This window comes from Microchirus variegatus (assembly GCF_963457635.1).
Source record: "Microchirus variegatus genome assembly, chromosome: 5".
NCBI lineage: Eukaryota > Metazoa > Chordata > Actinopteri > Pleuronectiformes > Soleidae > Microchirus > Microchirus variegatus.
In genome coordinates, this window is record NC_139806.1 from 6,324,749 (window position 1) to 6,348,105 (window position 23,357).

At 40.2% G+C, this 23,357-nt stretch overlaps 1 protein-coding gene across 1 annotated transcript in view; it reads right to left on the bottom strand.

Moving 5' to 3' along the window:
• The window catches only part of LOC310927588 (rho GTPase-activating protein 12-like), a 41,271-nt gene that overhangs the window by 15,528 nt on the left and 2,386 nt on the right, over positions 1-23,357 (bottom strand). Inside the window, exon 2 of the mRNA XM_083889909.1 lies at positions 18,182-18,952. Within this exon, the coding sequence (XP_083746035.1) occupies positions 18,182-18,877 (696 nt within the window). The 5' untranslated portion in view covers positions 18,878-18,952. The remainder of the gene's footprint in view (positions 1-18,181; positions 18,953-23,357) is intronic.

The window sequence follows — 23,357 nt, forward strand, 5'->3', positions numbered from 1 at the left end:
CAAAACAAAAAAAAGAACAGACTTGGTTAACTCCATCTGAGCTGATTAAAAATAGCAGATTGGGCTACGACAAGTTTCCGGCATATACTGCAGGTACTACAGCAACAAATAACGAGTGAAACCAGTCATGAGGCGTGACAACAGCTCATCGAAACAGGAAGACAGGAAGAGTTGTGTACATGGAAAATTGCCAGGCTTTCTTTTCTGATGCGATTACATCACTGATACTATGACACTGTAAAAGCATGACAAGGTAATTAGGTAGGTAGACGGATAACTGTATGAGTTCAATGCTGTGACACGGTGGATTCCTCACTAAGTATTGTTATAGCTTTCGTTTCGGTGTGCTCCCTTTGCCTTTTCCAAATTAGTATGCCTTCAAGTTCTGACTAAAGGACTAGGTGTATAAATAGGGAAGGAAAAAGAAACGTGTCGAAACTGATTGCACTTGCTGGGAGTTAACCAGGAACAGAAAAAAAACATGCACATCCATTATAACACGGCGAGTCTTTCACTCTGTTCGGAGGTCATATCAGTCAATCTGACTGAATAGGGATTAAAACAAACTACCCACAAAACACCGCAAGTCAACACAAAAAGCTCTTAAAATAGTGGCACCACCCAAGGCAGTTACACAACGCCAGTGTGATTACATTCAACAGGAGAAAAAAAGGAAACGCAGAAAAGCCAAGGAGAGCTTGTACCCGAGGGACCTCGAGAAGCTTTGAGGCTGCACTGACAGAACACACCGCGTTTTATCATAAAGAATCTACAGAAACTCAGCTCTTAGAACGTGTGCTTAATACATTCAATGTTTAAATCAGAAAAGAAACTGCTGTTTTTATTCCCATTGCAGTAAGATATAACCGCGTCTTCAAACCAGGGCTGAAAATTCACACTGAAGCCAAAATTTCAGGGTTTCCCCCAGTACATTATAGGCCTGGCCTTACTCTCCTCCCCTCCAAGAAAGTCTCAATATACAACAGACACTTTTGAGCTTTGGTTTTGCGGCTTACTTTTCCAACCAGAGACAGTTACAACAAGGGAGGAAAAGTTTGTTCATAAAAAGTCAATGACACCTTTTTTTTTCTCTCTGGGACTGAGGATTTACTCGCAGGGTGACACATGCACTTTTTCTCATAAATTCTTTATAAAAAAAAAAGGATCTTCAGAGTTGACTCAGCCTCACATGTAAGATTAGTGCTGTGTGTGTGTGTGTGTCAGAGTCTCCAGAGGGAGAACAAAGCACCGAGGCAGCTCACGACTCAATGATTCACCCTCCATTTCCGTCTACCTGACTGGTCACAGCTAGTGATGCTAATTCTCCATCACTGTGCATGGCTAACTGCTGGAAGGGTCCACTAAGGATGGTGAAAGGGGGACAGGTGTGGTAAGTGAGTCAGGATGCAAAAGGAAAATAAGACGAGACTCAAGATGACGCCTAGTAGCTTTTCTACCCAATCAGAGCCTCTTAGAAATCAAAGTGCTAAGTAGAACCATATATGGTTTTTCGGCTTGTCCTCCAGGTAGAACCTTTTTATAAAGGTTCCACCTGGAACCCTTTTGGAGGGTTCCACAAAGAACCCTTTTGAAACCCTTTATTCAGGAAAGGGGTTTTAAAGGGTTCTCTGGATCTTAATGGTTCTTACTGGAACCATCTGTGTTACCAAGAACACTTGAAAAACCTTCTCGTCTTCGTTTTTTTCAGAAGCAAATGGTTCCAGGTAGGACTCAGCCATTTCAGTTTTTTGACTCCATAAAACAAAACAATAAAAGTGAATTAAAGCAGAAACAATTAATCAATGACAAAATTAGTCAACAGGTTTTTTTCATGATTAAAACAAGATTTCTGATTGTTTTAGCTTCTTAAATGTGAATATTTTTCCTGTTTCTTTGCTCCACATAAAGACATCAATAAAACTGAATCATTCTGAATCAGTTTGTGGACAAAACAAGACATTCGAGAACATCATCATTTCCAGGTTTGACAAGCACTGATCAACATTTTTTTAACATTTTATGACATTTTATGGACCAACAGATTAATCGATTATGAAAATAATAATAGTTGCAGCTCTAAAGTGAATAATATTGCTCTGTGGACAAAAACATTTGAGAACATCATCCGTTTAAGGTTGGGGAAACATGGATCAATATTTTCTGACATTTCATCGACCAAAAACACCTAATTAATAAACCAATTAACCAACACAATCGTTAGCTGCAGCCCTAGTTGCCAGGAGGAAATTTCATCTTTTGTCTTTAGTCGAAATTTTATCGATATCCTGTTTTCCCATTTTTACAAAGACCCAGTAGAGAGCAGTCTATCTGCTGTCCCGTGTTTGTTGACCTGCGTGACCACATCACAACAGGGTTTCCGATCCAATCCAAACCACCACTGATGGATGTCTACATCTCGACACCTGTTATCTTAATCCACCCCTGTTCAGCCGTTAAAGCTGAGCAGCGGGGATGGAGATATGAAGCAAGAGATAAACGCGGCTCTGTTAATGCCAATCTCAACATCGTTGTGCAGGAAAGGTCAGGACATTTTGTTATTTTAACTGTCAAACCACGAATATCCCCAGAGTGGTGACCAAAAACTGTACCTTTACACCTTTACAGTTCCATTTACAAATATTCTTACTCTGGATTAGGGATCAATACGAATGGAATGAATTAATACGACTTTTGTTCTACAAATCCTAATTGTCCGCTAAAAGAAGCTGAGAAAAATGGAACCTCAATACATTACTATCTCATCTTGTCAGATCATATTACAATGCACACAGCTTCACTGTTGAACCAGCTGGGTTCAGTGAATGAGTTCAAACTGAAGCCAGTGGTGGGAGAAACAGGACCGAGTACTATTCATTCAAACAGACAAAGTTCCTTTAAGGCCATGTCCAGATGTGTTTGATGTTCATTCATGGGCATAAATGAGGTTAGACGCCCATTAACCAAGAGAAAACCAGGACACATCACTGCCATGATGCTCAGCTGAGCTGAGCCCAGTGTGTCTGACAGAAATACAAGGAGATTCATTTGAGCATTTGAGTCATTATCAAAGTTGGACTTTATTCATCCAGAAATGACCAGGCTGCCTTGAGTGATGATACTAGCTGGAGCAAAGTCAGGGGACGTCTTATGACACATTTAGTGAAGCTAAGTGCTCCTCTTGGTGCTGCTGTGAGAGCCTTGCCTCCTGCATTTTGAATTTGAACATTGATGCAATAAATACTCACCCACTTAAATAATAACAAGGCTTAAATGTGGGGGTATTATCTGAATGTAGTTTACAAGAAAAACATTTGTAATTTGGTGCCAAGTAAAAGGATTACAAATCATTCGAATTAAAGTTGTTGTTGGAACTTTGGAACATTGTCTGTCAAGTGAAAGCACCTGTGAAATAGGTGCCCAAACTGAGTGGAGCTTCCATTTGACTATAAACTGTTAATAGCTAATAATTCTTTCCACATTAGTTTTGTGACACGGAATGGAAAGGCTAAAGAAAAGTATTTACTGATAAGAACAATACAAGATCATCAATCATTTGAGATAGATTGTTCTTGATTTCATGGAATTGAACTTTCCTGAATGTGTCCTGAAACTGTTGTTGTTGGTGATTTAACAGTTATGGCTGTTTTACTTTCACTGTCTTGTGAAGCACTTTGTAATTCAATTTCCCAGATCATTATCTGTTGCCGCAGCCCATAACTTTCTTTGTATCGTCAGCTTGTGAGTAGTAGAACACATTACAAATTAGATTTTTACTGGACGGATATTGAGAAGCTGTAGGTGTGGACGGACTCCCTTAGCAACAAACACAAACATCAGTCTCACAGCTTTAAGTCATTGCCCGTAACAGTTTCTTTCCACATCTGGACCAAAGAAAAACCTCTGTCTTCTCCTCAGAGCTTTAATAATGGCTCTGAGGTCAAACGCATGAAGGACTAATGATAGAGGCAGTCTGAGGGACTGTAGGCACATCAAATACAGGCTTTATACACAGTATACAATATGATACACTTAATATTGTGCAATGGACAAACACTGGAAAATAACTAAGAGGAACATTTCAGAGCTGGGACAAAACAGGATCTGATAAAGGAGGTTTAATGTGGCTAAACATTAACAAAAACACTCAGCGTCATTCAAGTATTTGAGGCAAAAACGCAGGAGTAGACCTCATAAATGACCGAGCCCTGGAAAAGGAGTGAGTCACGCCTTGACATGACACAAGTGGCCGTTCACTAGCACCACACATTGTGGGAACACCCCCTGAAATCACGGGGATTGCCGAAACTGAGATGGACATTTTGCATAAAGAAGAGAACTAGAAGTAGGTTTTGAAAAGTAATGCTTCCATATATGTATGCATATATTTAAACAAAAGACAGCAAGTGCTGAAATAGCTTCAGAAGCAGTTGAAAACTACCCACTCAATAGCCTGAAGCAACTTTTTTCAGTTCTAACAACATGGAGGAGGTCAGTGCAGCACTGGCCTGATTAGTTTAAGTAGGTTATTGGCCCAATAGTTATTTTAAGCCAACTGAGGTTTATTCAGAAACTTATGATGAAATCATAAGCTTCTTCATTTCAGAGACAGCACTGGTTCTTGGCTGATTGATTTTCATACGCAGACATCTCTAGTTTCTTCCACATTTGAAAAACATTGAAGTAGGAGTTCAGTAGTTTAATATATAACTGAGCATCCATCACATTCCAGCCCAGAAGCTGATATAAGCAACAATTGAAATTATTGAAACTAATAACTGAATTTGACCCTTTATTTAGAATGGGAGAGTAATAAGTCTATTTACAGATAAAGAAAATAAGTGTTATGTGACAAACCAAAGGTACACTCTGGGTTATATTTAATAGGCTAGAACTAATTGGAAAACATCAGCAGAGCTGAAAGTTATGCCTTCAGGACCAAGAGCCACTTTGACACACTGTGATGGAGCGTGTGAATCGACCAATAACTGCGATGTGTGAAAGCCGCGCAACAGCACACAGAGACAAAACAACAGAGCAATTAAAGTTCAGTGTAATTAAGCTTGACGATGAGCCCAAATGCTGCCTCCAGTGTTTTCACACAGTGAATGACAGAGCGAGGTAACTGCCGTCGGAGTGAGGAGGAAATAATGTGCAGAAACAGAGCCCATTGACTCAATGAGGAGACAGAAACAGACCAACACGCGATCCCCACTTCCTGATTTTATTTGTCAGAGGACAACTACACATAATAAGTTAGTAATAATAATAAGTATTGCTCTTGCCCGTGTGAATTAGCCTCCTGTGTTTGCCGTCAGAGCCTCATTGATCATTGTGTATTCCAGTTACCATGCAGATGCAAGAACTGCTTCTGAATGAAAGGACAACACGAGTGTTATCTCTGGAAAAAGGAAGCAGCTGACTTTGCTGTGCCCTTTGTTTTCCTTTCATTATTCTTCACTAACCTGGACTTGCATGAGTGCTGCTGTCCACATACATCTATACTGTCTAATAGTTGATGTGGGCAGCCACTGTGGTTTACAGAAGCTTGTGAGAAAACTTCATCTAATATGAATACTTCTGTATCCTTTGGTCACCTCGATCAAGTGCCAACCTGTTTCTGCACACGACAAAGAATGTGGTGTAGAAGAAGAACGAAAAAGACACGCACTCATACTTCTCACCTCCTCCAGCTACATTGAGGAGGCCACGTGTCCTGGTCTAAAACCACATGTCTCAACAGTGCACCGCTTTAAAGATGAGGAGGAGGAGGAGGAGGAGGAGGAGGAGGAGGAGGAGGAGGAGAGTGCAAGCCAAGTATGAGGAAGAAACAAGCATGAGAGCTCCCCTAGCTTAGGACGCTCCTCCCATCAGACGCTAGCATGTCAGCACATCTCTTATTATAAACGACTTTATGGGCACAAATTTAGAGGGAACTTTGTGTAAATAGTGGCTAACTACCGTCTGTGAAATGGGGTGCTGCTGCTGCTAAATATAAAGGTATGTTCACACAGCAAAGAACAAACTTTATGGTTCAAGAGGACCATGTGGGCAATATGAGAAGAAAACCAAAGTTAAAAAGGCTGTGCACATGTGTTTTTGAGCTGCTGGTGCAGGTCTCTTGGCTGTTTTCCATCCACTTGCTTCTAAATCTAAGTGGAGAGAGACGAGCCTGAGACAGAAACTGCTGCTGGCAGAGATCACTGACCATACCAATGCTGCACTGGGTCATTCTCATATGTACACAGGGACATAGAGAGGTAAAAAAAAAAAAAAATATATATATATATATATATATATATATATATATAGATGCGCTTTCCAATTATTCAGAAATAAGATTCAATTTCTGAGATAGCACAGTTCTTGACTGCTATTTCCTTCAAACGTGTTCCAACCTGAAGTAAAAAAAAAAGAAGAAGAGAATTTACCCAAGAGAAGCACTCGGTAACACCGAGGCTTATGTGCTACTAGGTGTGAGGCAATGGTATAAGACGGCATAACACAAGAATCAGTCTGAAAGCAACGCAAGACATTTTCATTCACAACAGATTCCTCTTTATGTTAAAACCAAAAATGGAGGACATCATTTTTGGGTTTTGCACTGGTCAGCCTATTCAGACAATGAAGTTCCAACAACTAAACATCTTTGAACATCATGTACAGTTGGATTGTTAAAAAACAAATAAGTTCAATCAGTTCAATTAATCATAATTTAAATCAAAACAATGTCTCTCATTGCTATTTTAAACAAAATCTTTCTAATTCCTCTGCCCACCAAGTAATAACAATACAATAATGATATGAATTGATTTCAATATGTGATACTGTGCATTATTTCTATTAATGATTATGATTAAATACAAGTGAAAGATAAGAATTCATGTTTAGACTTTGGGTGATATGCCTCCATGGTTATCCTTGTACTTTTGTCCTTGTCTGTGACCATTTAGATGTTGCTATATCACACTCGTCAAATTTTGCGGCATGTCATGACATAGCATGTCTGTTCTGACTCTGCCCTTCGGCTCCAGCACAGCGTAGCAGGATATACTCTCTCTCTCCCTCTGTGTGTGTGTGTGGACACATCTTTATCTCTGCCAAAGCTGATAAAAGACAGCTCCAGAGCTGATGATGTTTGCATACTGGAAAGATACGGTCTCTCCGTCTTGACACAGATTTCAGTCATACCTTTGCCGCTCCGTGTCATTCTGTAGCGGCGCAAAGACAAGACTGCCTGTCAATAATTACAAAATGATCAGAAAACAGTGGGTAGAGAGACCAGCACACAGAGGGTTTTATGAAACTGAAAGATAACAACAAGCACTGTGTGGTTTGACTTTGTATTCACAAAAGGTACACACTAGAACCCAACTGTCCTTGAGGGGAAAAGAATGCTTGCCTTTTTCTTTTCAGAATAGTAGCAATTCACTGGGCCTGAACCTGTATTTCTGGTCCTGAATGCAAATGAACGTGTGAAAGTGTGCATCACGACTCAAGACTTGATAGAAAATCTCAACAAAGCACAAAAACCTGGTCATATTGAACCAGCTCAGCAAAACATAGAGGGGTTGATAAGTTTCATTAGAGGGATTTAAAGGCATTTGTAGATAAGCAAACTTATTATGTGATGTGAACTTATTAAGTTGTGAATTATCAGCAGGGGAGAGGAGGAGGAAGAGGAAAACGAAGGAGGAAGAGGCAGGCAAGGCTCCTGAAATAATCTACTAATCTAATCTGGAATAGAATTTTCCCAGGGGCACAGTCCACACAGGAAGTTAAGGAGCTTTTATCCTGCAGGAGATGAGTTGACATTAAACCAAGGAGAGCTGACAGTGTGCAGCCAATTCCCCAGCATGACTCTGCAGCTCTGTTATCTTTGCTCCTCCAAAGCACTCATATCACAGTCAGAGTATTTTAAAGCTCATTTTCTTCACAGATCGCGCTGAAATCTTTGCAAATTGTTCAGGATTCAAGCAACAGGCAGACATTCGCCGCAGCTGCATCAGGGTTTGAACTTGCAGGTTTGAAACAATTCAGCAAATACTTGGCCTAGACATGTCTCAGTTATGTGATTTATGATTCAACCAAAAACAAAAAGAAGGCCTTGAGCAATGAAGAAATCATAAGAGCCCGTTTCATCTCAGGTACATCATAACCTAGAACACCACCACAATCGTCAAGAAAATGTATGTATATGCCAAATATAAAGATGTAAATAGCTCAAATCTCCCAAGATATAACTTGCAAGAGAAACACATAATTTAGTGAAATGTTTTTGGTCAAATCTGCGTTAAATGGCTCTATATTCTAACAACCATCACTGATATAGGGTCTAGTACCATGGCTGTATCAGTCTCAGGCTCTGACAGCAGATCTAGGAGAAACTTTTCAAGTATCTCACAACACTTGGGCCAATCAGAACAAAGAGGCAGTCCTCTCTGCTTGTTGAGCTGGTTGTCTGTGAGTAAATGTCTTGTGTCCCCTCTCCTAACATGTTTATGAGGTGAGGTAGGGAGGAGGCAGCAACAGGTGGGACATTAGCTAAAAGTCAAAAGTTGCTGATATCAGCTGTAAAACAATAAATACATACTGTATATGCAAGAGAATATGTAAAAACAATGCTCTGGATATTGTAACTGAACGTAATTTGAGGGCAAAGTGGACACAAAAACAGTGCTGTCTTCTGGAAAGTGAGAAATTATAGTGGGCGCTGTCATCAGCTAGACACACATAAGCACACATGGGCAGGGCCACAAGCAAACCTTTATTTATATTGGACAGGGAGATTATATGGTGGAAATGGCTCTCTGTCATTTAGTGGCTGCTCAGATATAGTGGTTTGGAAAGAGCCGATGTCACTGAAAGAGCGGCCTTTGAGAAGCGGAGATAAAAGAAGTCATCTTCTCATTCACAATGAACTCTAATGGGGGATTTATGAACGACAGGAATTTGTATCAATATCTCCCTCAATTTCAAACCTTACTTATTAACGATACGGCAACATTTGACTAGATTTACAAGCAATGTTGTTGTAAATATCCTTTTATAACATTTAAAAGCCAAGGAAATATATCAAACTATTTGCAAGGCATTGTCCCTATCCTGTGGGAAACACAATCCTCGAAAAATAAAATGTTTTAAGAGCTCAAACATCCAGCTTTGATAGACATTTCAAGATATGTCTTGATGCAAACAGTCTCAAAATATCACAATAAAATTGAAAAGCAATAACGCCTGGTCCCAACAGAAAATACAGTCACTGTTTTATTCCGTCCGTGTCTGCAACTCCACCCTGTCCTCGTCCTCCACCCCATTATTCTCTGCTGCCCTGAGCTCGTCTCACCAGCCAGCTGTCCAAACAAATGTTTTGTGGCCGGAGCTTATATAATGAAGCATGGCCCGTGCTCAGTGCATCCTCTTAGCTATCCTGTCGCATGCCATCATCGGTTCAAACGTTTCAGGAAGACAACTGAACCTCCCGTCCGTCTCTTCTGGTGAACAATTTTATTGATTCAAGGGAAAAAAAAGAAAAGTAGCTGAGGAGGCTTTCAGTGATCAATGTTATGGATCACTTGGAGCGCTCAAGCTGAACAAATAGATAATAAACACATGTCTGCCCTGAGCAGGTAAACAAAAGCTGCAAGATCAGCTGATCTGTGTGTAGTCACATAAGCTGCGAGTGCATGTTTTGACTCCGAGCTTCTGTGGACAACTTCAGTGCTCACAAGCCTCCACTTGCACTTGCAATAAAATACACTGCACTGGTCTGATACTGGCCAAAATCACAAGATTAGACATCAGAAAAATAAACATGTAAAGTCTGATATGGTTCATAAACCTTAAATAAAGCATAAATGCGATGTCTGCCATGTCAGTGATGGTGGGCAGGCCAGCCACTGGGTGCTGGAGGTAGTTATCAAAGCAGTGCTGTCATGGTTAACTACATAGCAAGAGTTGCTATTGTTGCTAAAGTGATGTTTGCCGTGTCCACCATTGTTGGGCACACCCTTGGGAATATGTGCACTATGTGAGCTGAATGGTCAACACTGCTTGGAACGTTGAACATTTCTCAGATTCTTAACAATGCAACATGAGCCAAGTGAAGAAGCAGACCCACAATGCAGTTTGGCAACACTTGACTCTGATCCATTGAAAGTCAATAGAATTGACCCCTAAGTGTGAGACAGCAATGGCAGCTGCATCAGCAGTGTTTTTGTTTTTCAATAATTAAAACAAGCTTGTTCAGCTTCTTAAATGTTATTTTTTTTTTTTTGGTTCATGGACAAAACAGGACATTCAACATTTTACACTAGAATGCACTCGGAGAGCGCAGACTGCTAAGGCAGCTCAGTGCCTACAAAATACACCCTGTCGGTGTGCCTGGGTCAGACAGCGGGAGTTGCAACCAGCGATAACGTTAGGTCAGACAACGAGTGCTGTAACCAGTGATAGGGTCTACGGATCACGCTCAAAATGTAACTTATTTCACTCGTTTGTGGTCCCATTGCGGACATTTCCTAAAAATTTTAGCCAAATCTGTCCACAACTTTTTGAGTTATCTTGCTAACAAACAGACAGACAGACAAATAAAAGCCGGCAAAAACATATACCTCCTGGCGGAGGTCAATAATTGACAGATTGATCGATTATCAAAATAAATATTAGTTACAGTCCTACAAATAGCTAAGTTGTTGAAAAGATAATAAAAGACAAACTAACTCTAGATATTGGTGCATCATTTTGTATGGAAGCACAAACCTAACTAAAAACAGACACAGCACTTACATATAAGACCGAAACACACACTAAATGTAACTGCATCACCTGCTATGAGTATATCTGTGTTTCCTAGTGACAAATGCTCTGCTGGAAGTTGGATTTCCAGACGTCAGTCACTCACTGCAGTGGTTTACTTTTACACGGCAGAACACAACATACCGGTGGGCTTGCTCTGACTCGGCAGAAAATGCACATGCAGCTGTATGAAGAGAGCCGACTGACTGACCTGACTGATGCATGTGATGGTTCCTGCATTTTTTTCTGAGTGTGGTGATAAAGAAGCTGCCTTACCGTCTCATTCTCATCTGGGTACATACTGTCCTGTGGGTGAGTTGCCGGCTGCTGCAGAGGAGAAAGTCTAAATGGCCAGTGGAGCTGATGAGGACAAAGATGATGCAGCGAAAAACGCGGCAGCCTCTTCAGCCTATTCATACACTCTCTGTGTGACTGACATGACACTGTGGTACAGCAGATAACCGAGGCCCTGTGCACACGATCACACATGCACACACACACACCGACTATTATTCACTCACACATTCTTACATAAACAGAGAGAGAGAGACAGAGAGAGAGAGAGAGAGAACAGAGCCCAGTGATGCTCACTCTCCCACAGCTGCCACAGCTTGACCTGCTCTCTTATAATGCCTGCACAACAAACAGCCTTTGCTGACATAACAAACATTTTTACACACACATACACACAATTGCAGCTCTCAGAGACACTTAGAAAAAGCTCCATGAGGAGAGGAACAAAGTGCCCTTTGCCCCACACGGACACTTCTCATCTTTGTTTCTCATCAAAGAAGAGATACAGGGAGGGCACAGTCGCAATTTACGCCGGATTAACCCACATAATCACTGTCAAGGATATTCGTTTTACAACTGGCAGCTGTGTTTGTCTTTAAAGCTTCCAATCCATCAAGTCCAACGCTCTGGAAGACACAGTATCAACCTATATTAAGATTATAATGTGAGTTAAACCTTCTGATCTTCTTTACAAGTTGATTTCTGGATCACAGATACACGATCACAGATACACGATACATTATCACGAGTATTTGCGCAATCATATGTTGGGATATACAACAGATTTGTTTATGCTAATCCACAAAAGGTTTAATTTATTTCTAACACCAGTAAAAAAAAATGCATTCTATGCTAAAGAAAATGAAAATGATACTTTGTGTTTAAAAAATAAAACTATACTTACTACTATACATACTATATATTGTGTTGAAACAGAATGATTATAGAAAAAGAAAACCATTCATGTTTACATGCATGCCTCTAAAGATTTGTTTGAACATTTATTATGAGACTCTCTTGTGTAATGTGAGCAGGGTTTTTGCTTCATGATAAAAAGGGACTGCGTTGCATTGTACTGCATTAGGGTGTCAAACGTGGCCTTAACAGTGCTCTGTTACACAACAGTTAAACACTGAGAAGGGTTGGGTCGGCCGCCAGACGACTGCAGCTCCGTGTGTGTGTGTGTGTGTCTCAGGTTAAGAATGGTACAGAGCAGTACTTTAGAGCCCTCAGAGATGCTTCACAACACTGGTGATACACACATAGACTGACACCACCACAGAGACTTTGAACTGAATTAACTGTTGTTTGCTGATGATGGCGATTCTCCTAAAAGTGGCAGGGTGTTTTTCCAGAATATGTGCACCAAAAACTAGGCCTTAACGATTCACTTCACAATAAAAACGATTTCAGCTTGACGTGAAGCGGACGTCTGGGAAAGTGTCTTAATTGCTTACTTAATTTCAGTGATACTAACACTCCCATTCTGTCAACAGCCCAAAGACATGCATTTCAACAATGCTTTTCAGTTGCCAACAATACGAGCAGCAAACTAATGTGTATTTGGTAGCAATGGATCCATTTACATTACATTTTCTGATTTAGACGATTATTCTTGTAATTAATCTGACAATTATTTTCTCAACTAAACAATTTGTTGTTTGATCCATAAAATGTCAGGTATTGTTGATAAATATTGACAGATATAGTGCTTATTATAGGGAGCAAAGACACCATAAAATATTCACATTTAAGAAGCTGAAAAATAAAACAGTTTGTTCTTAATATTATCAATATTGTTGACGGCTGATTAGTAACCATAGTAATTCATATTAATCCTAATGCCATGGCTAGGAAATAGACAATAATGGGATTTAACAATACACAATTTTTATTATAATTTAGTATAACTCGAAGCCAAGTAAAGTGAAAATATTGCGGAAAGATTTATTCTACATAAAACCTGAAATTAAGGCAATAAATCCTTTGAGCTGCCACAGACGACATGTGACATAAATAAAATAAATGTAGGTACAGAAAAATAATTAAATTGTTCAATTAAAATAAATAACTTTATTTATTGATGGCTATCAAGACGTGAAGATGATTGAATGTGTGTATGAGCGGTGTCTGCTCATGTGTGAGTCGATAAATAACTAAACAGACACGACTGAGAGTCTGCGCAAATGTGTGGAGATGTGTGGCGAAAGGAGGATTAATGAATCACTAATTATACGTGCACTTGCACTGGATGAACATTAATATACATGGCTACGTTCAATCACTTAATGTAGAGTCAGGTGTGACAGTGTAAAGAAACATACGTCAACTCCACTTCCTGCCACACAACAAAAATCAGTGTATTGAGGAGGTGGCTTCCTCCTATCAATCGCCCAGCTCAGAGGGTTTTAGCTGATTGCAGCTGTCGTGAAGAACGATGGGAGACTGCAGGGTGGCGATGGTGTTACTGACTGTGTGAGTTACTCTTAGGTGTGTGTTTCTTCCATCAGCGAGTGCAGAGAAAACTGCAAATTATTGTTCTTTTCTCAGACGATCTGACCGACACCCTGCAAACACGGTTTGACGCTGTATGTGAAATTGTAAATATCCTGAAATGCAGGACTAAACGATCTCTGACAGACATTGCATAGCATTTTGCATTGCATTGTTACTGCATCTGATATAAAAATGGGAAAAGGCGTCAATAATGATATGTTCGAGAACCGTTGTCAAATTCAGAATTAGAAAATAAGTAGTAGAAAATGTTAGCATACTCGGTGATGATCCAAAAGGAAGCGAGATGTCGACACGCTGAAAGGATGAGGCCGTGCAGTGAAGCAACAAATTAAAACACACTGAGACCTTGACAACCATTACACTTAGTGGCTGTAGGGAAATATCTGCTTCAATGGACACAACGTCTAATGCACAGAGACAAGGGGCTTCAAGATGTTTTTCAAGGTGCCAGGTGATATCTCAATTGGTGACTTCTTATAAGGGATCAGTGGCTGACGGGCTTATAAAAAAAAAAAAAAAAAAAAAAACTCACTTCAAACGCTGAATATTTTTCATAAAACCACTTCCTACTGAAATGCCAGTAAAGGCCAAATATAACTGTTGCCCTAACTTTTAAATTGACCTCAGCTCAAACTGAACTTCTTCCTGAAGCTACTTCACAGCAAAGCCTTTTATATAAAAAGTAACATTTTTACTTTAAAGAAGAAACAGGACCTTGAATTGACAGCAGAACTTCAATCAAGAAACTCTCTGTGATTTTACATCAATGAATTAACCCTTCCGTTATTGTCCTCTCGTCACCGACAGGATTTGGCATGAGTTGTTCTCATTACAATAACTCCTCGACCATTTGTGATATCTGGAAAATTAAAAAACTATGGACTGGCGATCTGTCCAGGGTGCAGCCCCGCCTTTCGTACCATGTCAGCCGAGATCAGCACAGCACCCCGCAATCCTCACGTGGAGAATAAAGTGGCAGAAGACGATGGATTCACAGTACCGTAATTCCTAAACGGTTGAATAACTGCCAGATATTGAAAGTGAATGTTATCTTGGAAAAGGGGGCAGAAAGGAGCAGAAGGACACATTTTTTGACAATTCAACAGGCATGAAATCAAAAATAAATCCAGGCGGCCTGATCATCATGATGGTCATAAGAGGGTTAAACAAAATTACTGGCATCAAACAGTTGAGAAATTGAAAGTGGATAAGCCGGAATGACACAAAACAAAAGATCAAGAACAGCAGCAATCTACCAAGTGTTATTTCTGTTATTGTGTGTGCCCCCCTCATTCTAGACGATATACTTGACACATTACACAAAACAAATTGCTGCTATTAAAAGTGAACCAATCACACAAGTACTGACAAAGTAGGACTCCAGTGTCAACAGATATGAGCCTGGTGAGGAGTTGTGCAGCTCTGCAGACACACTTGTCACTCGCATGGTCACGAAGCTTATCATAAGGAGCTGCATGAGCCATCAATAAGGACCGAGGCCTGGCAGCTGGAGACTCAAACACACTGCTCTACTTTCTGCTTTTACACTGCTGCTCTGATTTAAAGTTCACTAAATCTTCTGGTGCAGAGTCTGTACAAGTCCCGCCTCGCATCTGTGGCGTTATCAGCAGCAGCGTGTCGTCAGGACAGAGGAAAAACCAACAAGCAACCCACTGAAACTGGGACAGTTTCACGTCACCAACGCCCACTGTGCAGCGCACAGGAGTTAAGTGGGATCCGCCTGACCAAACGACAATATATCAATCAAGGAATACCATTGTGGTAACCATTCTGTCATTCGCAGGTCCTTCTTGAAATATAGCAGAGAAGGTGGATGAGGAGTAACTCATCGTTTCTTTACATGTAACAGGACACCACAGTGCATTAGTGCACGATATCACGCTGCATGTGAAAATCAAAGCCAAGCACCGACAGACAGATTGGTATATTTACCTCCATGTTATATGATATATGATAAGAGAACAACACAAAATGATTACTGTACATTTAGCTGCTACCTGCTCCTCAACGTTGTGTTTGAATCTGCCTCAGGATTGTAACTTTCATTTTTAGCATCGAGTAAGGCTGTCATGCTATAGGAATTTTCACCACGGTACATTTAAGTTGCTTAACACTGTGGTCGGCATTTATGTACAGTTGTTTATGTTTGACTTCACCCACATGAGAGGGAGAGTATGTAGCCATGGTAGGGAAGCTAACCGCTAGGTTAGGAAAGTAACTCTATGTAAATGTACGTGTAACACAGCGAGTTAGTGAGAGTGTCAATAAAAGACAGTGAGGGCTGTGATGAATTATACAGAACAAATGGTTTTGATATCGATAGTCACGCAAAAGTCTCTTAAATGTACACAACACCGAGTGACAACGTGTGCAATTATCAGTTTGTGTACCTCAGTATTTCATTGATGCATTTATCGCAACAGCCTTAACCTTTTGTTTTATTTCAAAACCGTTACCATCTGTGATTATATCACATTAGTGTAAAGCTATCATACTGCCGTTGTGATAACTGGCAGTCTACATACACATGATACTTCCATGACACTGGCACAAAACAGTGACTGTGCACCAGGTGTCCTGATATCCAAGCCAAACGACATATTTCCTGTTGACATTGTTCAGCGGTGCCTCACTCACATTACCGGGCACCGAGTTCGCCTTTACTGTGATCATTTAAGTTGTGGATCGAATGACTCACAGTGTGAGAAAATCACACAGGGTTTTATTTGCAGACAAAGCCGGACTGGTTGCACACACACACACACAACCAAAAACAAGCTTGACAACTCTGACCTTTCTACTGCCATTGATATGGCGAACTGAATGGTCGGCGGAGGAAGGAACACCATTGTGAACTTTCCAGAGAATTTCCAAAACTGAACGTACGTGTTCACTTTAAGGCGACCTTTAACAAACACATCACGCTGAATGACAGTGACGTCACTGGGCGACTTGCAGTATCTCGCCGAAATCTGAGGGAGTAAAAATATGTGCCAGAGTGACTAACAGGGCGACTGATCGTCTAAAAGAAAAGGTTACACTTTGTATACGTAGAGTCTTTCACATAAATCAGTGCCTGTATGATTTAGGAATACTTTGCTTTGACTGGGAAAGACTGAAAGCAATATTTTTCTTGTTGAATACGATGACCAACTATTTGGATAATCGATAATCGGTTTGAAGCTTTTTTCATTATTAAAACAAGATATCTGATTGTTTTAGCTTCTTAAATGTGAATATTTTCTTGATTTCTATGCCCCACATAACAAAGAAATCAGTAAACTGAATCATTTTGGTTTGTGAACAAAACAAGACATTCAAGAAAATCATAATTTGCAGCTTTGACAAACACTGATCAACATTTATTTAACATTTTATGACATTTTATGGACCAAACGATTCATCGACTAATCGCGAAAATAATCGACAGATTAATCCATTACGAAAATAATCGTTAGTTGAAGCTCTAATCTATATTCAATAAAGGTGTAACCTGAAAACAACCCAACACCCTCATTCGCGCAGTTGGACACACACACAAATACAATGTGGTATACGCCCAGTGGCAGCACTACACAGACCCAGTTTCTATTTTCTCACTGGCTTTTGTTCAGCAACAGACTGAGCTAATGCAGGAACAAGAACCCCTCACTGACCAAGCACACAAGCAAAGAGCTGCCTTGTTTCACTGCGGCTTTCTGTCTGAAGCTTTCAGGTGAAAGGCCTAAGGCCTAAGGCGCAGTTACAGATTGTTACCCTGTTCACTGAAACAAGTAAATAGATGATGAAGGGGGAAAACTAACTACAGCTATAACAAGAGAACGAGTAAAAGGAGCCAACTGTTCAAACGGCTTCACTAACAGAGACCAGGCGAATGATCCAGAAAATAACTTGTTCTCCAACACAATTGTGGGAACAGGCAGAAGGCGAACGCGTTAATGCCGAGGTTCATTACAGGCACTTACACTGCACTCGCGCATACATGCTGGAGGCTACATCTGTAACGCTGCTCATTCAATTTAAATGCTTTGTGCGTTGCTGAACTGCATTGTGGATCTGTTGCCTTGTGTTGCCTGCAGTAGAAATTAAGAAATGCCCAACTTTAAAAGCTGTAAAGCAACGATCCATCAAATCACGCTATGCAAATATTGTACTAGAGGTACCAGCGTTTGAGCTTACGCCCTAAACCCATGGTTCTCAAACTGTGGTACGCAAGCTTCCTCCGGTGGAGGAACTATAACTATAGCAGTGTCTGAAGTTAATGTGAGGAAGAAGAGGATGATGACAGAGCAAATTATCTTATTGGGAATAAATCTGTGAAAAGTGGTGTTGGTATTTGGTATAAAGAGTTTGAGAACCACTGTCCTACACAATCAAAACAGAGCTCCGAACATGGACAGTGTCCTTGTTGTTGGTGTTCAAACTACAGACACTCTGTATAAAATTACTAAAACGGTCCAGACTGTGAGTGGGTCTCAGAAGATAAATCAGCCTAAAGTTTCATGTGCATGAAAATATTTGACAAACACCAGAAGAAGAAGCTCTTGATTTTTACCTGGAGATGTTCAGTGGAAGAGCTGCTCAGTTCGTCTCCTGATTCCGAGTCATTGGTGGGTCTCTCTTCTTCTGCCGAGTCATAGTTGTCAACATCCAGTGGGGCCCTTGCCATTTCTGGGGATCGAGCTCGGGCACGGGGCAGAGTGCTGCTGGACCCTCCTCTGTGGGCGGGCGGGAGACCTCCACCCTGAACGAGGATGTCATGTAGAGCCCGGTCGTGGTCTGTGGGGGTGGTGGGGCCATGGCGGTGGTTACTCTCCCTGCGTTGGGTGGGGGGACTAAAGTGACCAGAGGAGCTAGTCTGTGCGGATGGAGATCGGCGGGAGTTGGACTCGCGTCTGTGAAGGTCCTCTGCAGGCCGATCCTGGAGACCCAGCTCCAGGCTAGTTGGCTTTACCCAGAGGGAACCTCCACCTTGAGGAGGTGCATTGCTGGTGGCAGCAGGATGATGTGGGAATGGTTTTAGTGGTGGCATGAGGGCTTTACGGACCTCCCGGACATACTGAGCTGGCACATAAAATGGTTTAGTCCCCTCATCTTTCCTCACCTGCCACCAGTCCTCGTTGGTTTTCTTGATCAGCATGTAGCATTCCCCCTGCCGGATAGTGATGAGGCGGTCTTTGCTGGACTTGTATTCATAGTCATACTCCACCTCGATGTAGACTTCTCCTGGGGCAATCGGCAGCTCTGCCATGACGCCTCTGACTGTCCACACACCTCAGCTCACCGCAAGAGTGAGATGTTTATTAGCATGGCTTCAAAAGCAGACCTAAAGAAAAACAACAAGCAATTATGATTTGAAATAAATATTGTCATACTTTCTAGTACATATGGTAAATGATGTCTAATTCTTTCATGGTTGTACCAAACATTATTTCTGCAAGTTGCAAAGAATCCATTTCACAAAAATGTGGGAAATAAGATAAATAAATAAATACTTGAGTATATTTGTTCCTAATGCTCCTAACACAGACCCATGTTGGTAAAATCAAAACAAGTTATCTACATTTATAGTAAGGTCTTGGATGAAAAATGCTTTATTTACTACAATTTAAAAATGTACATGTACACATGATGATACATGTACAAAATATGATCCTGTTGAGTGTATTTCTTCTAAAAAAAACAAACAAGTTTCACTCTAATAAATACAGCATGATAGTAGTATAAGTAGTAGTAAGTATCCGGCCAAATATCATCAAAAAAATAATATATTTCTGGTTCTGTGAATAATCTCACTCTTGTCAAAATATTTCAAATAAAACTAAAAAAAGTATTATGTAACATTTTAATAGAATATTTCTGGCTTATACCGTCTATGCTTTACTCACAGGTGTGTGAACTGATATGGAAATTACATAAAAATAATATAAAAGCAGACAACGGAATCAGATAGCTTATCACCTTTAGCTTTGGTGATGTATTTAGAAATGAGAACTAATCCTCTTCCCTTTTCTCTGTCTCTTAACACAGCAAAAACTCAAACAACCATGTCTTTTGAGGCCTATATTTCACTAATGAATAAGATATAATCTGAGGGTAAATTAGCTGCTCTTCAAAAGCTGACCGTTCAGTCCACTAATGACTGCAAAGCACCACATGAGATCAAAAAGAAGGCGGGGAAACAATAATGTGATTCACATGGTCTCACTTCTTACACTCGTGTATCTCTGCCCCTCTCTCTTCCTGTCTGACAGCAACTGAGGCATGTTGCTGCTGAGGGAAGAGATTAGTGAAATCACACACACATACTTTCCTGCTGGAGTCACATCTGAGCACACACATGCGCGCCCACACACACACACACACACATACACACACACACATACATACACACACACACTCTTACAACATGAGGTGAGGCTGCAACACACCTTGAGCAACCTGAACTTTGAAACGTTCATACTTTAACTGCCAGGGACAAGACGAATGCACATTTTTAAAAAGCTATCCTTCTATCTGTAGTGAACTCTGAAGGCAAACGTGACTTCAGTGTTCAGAGACCAATGGAAAAATGACAAAAACGGAGGCCAAAGAAAAGATAACGTTATCGTACAAGTGTTGCCGTTGGGCAGGAATGTGACGCGATTAGATGTCGTCAAAAACTGCCTCAGGGAACTTCTAAGAGTATGTTTTTTTGTTTTGTTTGTATAGATATAAATGCAGTGCGAGTGGTGCTAGCTGGGGCCAGTGGTGCAAGTATGAACAAAATATGTTATGCTATGACAAGTTTGTTTACTTGTTTCAAGAAAACATTACATTCTTGAAAGTGTGGGAAGTAAATTTAAGATCTTGTTGAGGTGACGTGAAAAATAAAGTATAATATAATTGTTTCCAGATTCTCAAATTAGTCTACCTTTGGGTTTTGAAGTGTGAAGTTGAAAATAAACTTGTCAGTTTGAATGAGTCAATTTGCTCTGTAGAAAATCATAAAACAATCAAACAAGTTAAGACTAATCAAGAATGAAACACTTTTCTTGAGGTTCCGGTAAAGACTAAATCAGAAAATCAACGTCAAACATCTGAATCATTTCTGGCACTTCAACAGTGTTTACACTGCCAGGACAAAGCAGTAATAAAGCGAAAATAACCTCATGCTGAAGTTCGTCTTATTTCCCCTGCCACCTAAAACAACATTAAGTTCGGCTGAATGTATTTCAAACCGCAGAGCATCAACAACCCAGACATCGTTCCTAAAGAAAGCGATGCAGACAGAAGCTCATTTCATTGATATGACTTTCCAGGATATTACAGTGTCAGCTGCTGTTAGAGGAGGATATTACAACGACAATCATACTAACAACACGACAAAGACATTACTTAGTGGGTCACGTTCAAGTGAATGTTTCTCTTAACAACAAAGTTTTAATCCTTTAATAGTTTTCAATTTTACAATCGAATTAAAGAAACACAACAAAGCCTGGGATACCTTCTTCCCTCTGGAGTCACGTCTGCTTTTCAGCGCAACCGCTTTAGCGTTAGGGAACTAAACAAACCAGACGTCTTCCATTCAGTTTCCTTTCAATCCCAAATGTGGAACTTCCTGCGCTCATATCAACTCCATGCCCTTTAGATCTTCTCCACTTTGTCATTCATTCACCAAACAAAACACATATTAACCGAGATGTCCTGTAGCTGATTGTATTGAGGTTGCGATCAATTCAGAGATTTTAAATTTGGTTGATGCACTGGCTTCTTTTGTGTAGTAAAAGTGAAATGCATGCCCTGACTGGTTTGTTCGTTCAGACTGCTGTAGAAACATACAAGGTAGCAGAGATTGTAAGTGCATATTAAGTATGTATAAAAGGTGTATTATATCACTACAAAAACCAAAACAATATAATTTCAAAGGAATTTAACCCCTACTCAATGTTACACACTGAATCTTTAAAAGATAAAAGTGTCCAAAGAACCATATATGTGGATTCTGAATTTGTCTATTATAACCATACTTTATTCTCAGGTGCATGTGTATTAGCTTAATAAAGCTCTGTTATTATGTGTGAATAAGCTGAGAGTAAGTGAAGTATTCTTAATACAATGACAGGAGATATAGTATCATCAGAGAAAACCAGGTTCAGGCTAAAGGTGCTCAAATCATCCATTAGTCAAATGAAACAACAAACTTCCTCAGATGCTAATACACAGTCACAATACACAGAGTACAGCAGCAGGCTAACGACGCATTAGACGCATTAGGCCGGGTGGCTGGGCACATTATTACATGAAGTGTGGGCCCTGTGGGTCCTCGTTAACCTGTGACCTCATTCAGATGGACGGGCTGACAGGAGGAAGTGCAGATGACATGTGGAGTTGAGTCCTTTTTTTTCAAACAATAACAACCTCTCAAATTTTGCAGCTTCCTGAATGTGATTATTTTGGATGTGTGCAGATGTATGACTTTTAGGAAACATCGATTTACGCTTTTTTTCCCACTATTTTATCAAACAACAAAGCAATTTATTGTTGAATAATCACAACCGGCAGCCCTCAAATATACCCAATAGTGAATAATAGTTATAGTTATAATAGGTTTAAAATAAATATTATATATATAAATATGGAATGCTGAAGTTAATGTCAATACCTAAGATTTAAGAACTTTTCCAAGACCTTCTCAAAATATTCTGCGCATCGTTGTTTTTAACAAACACGCATGCATACTTTTAGCAGTCAAACTCTATGGACAAAATGTAATACCTCATACTTCATGAAACTGCGATTAAGACTTGTCAATACTTTTTAAGGGGCAAAATTGAAAAAAACCTTATCAACCCATAAACAAATTGCATTTCCATGTGATTTCTGAAATATCATTTAAAAAACAATGCTTTCAAAATGTCATTATTGCAAATAACCCACATGCATTCCTGAGACTTTCAGAGTTCTCTCGTTCTTCATATTGAAAGGGATTTAGCCGGTTAAGTGGCTGGGGGTTGGCGTCTCTTTCACTTATCCCCGTCTAGATTAAGTGCACGTAACAGCGTGGCCGTTTCGCAGACAGCACAAATCTTCTCAGAAACCAATCAGCTAAATCAGAGGAAGCACCCTAATCTAAAGTGATGGTAATAAGATTTACAAGGAGACATGGGGGGGTGGTGGTGGACAAGTAGGTAAGGCAGTATAAAACCAGCCAGAGCTACAGGACATGAAGTTTGAAGGGTTCTTGGTTTGATGATTTTGTATGTTGGAGGTGCTGGGAAATGATTGCAGAGGAATTAATGTGTCTGGAAGTATTTAAATCCATACAGGCTTTAGAAATGTGTCGTCGTCAGCACGTGTGGGAGACACACCCTGACATTTTCTCATGTGTCAGCAGAACAGCACCTTGGAGTGGGTTTTTTTTCTTTTTTATATAAATCTATGACATTTTTGACATGGACAAGAGAGACAGCAGAGTCACTCCCCTGTTTCAGGTCTCACATGATTCTTGTTAGGCAGACTGTATACTGACCAGTGAATTAGTTATTTTCATCATTTAGAACAGGATCAACTCCTATTATGGAGTCAACTAAAGAAAGAGGAAATTGAGTTGAAGAGGGCCTTTAAAGTGACCGTAGTGGACATTTTGTGACAAAATCAAAACACACTAAAAGACTAAAATGGACAATGAGATCACTGGACACTCATTTTATCTTTTGTTTAGTCACTCAGTCACTGTTTTTCACTCCCAC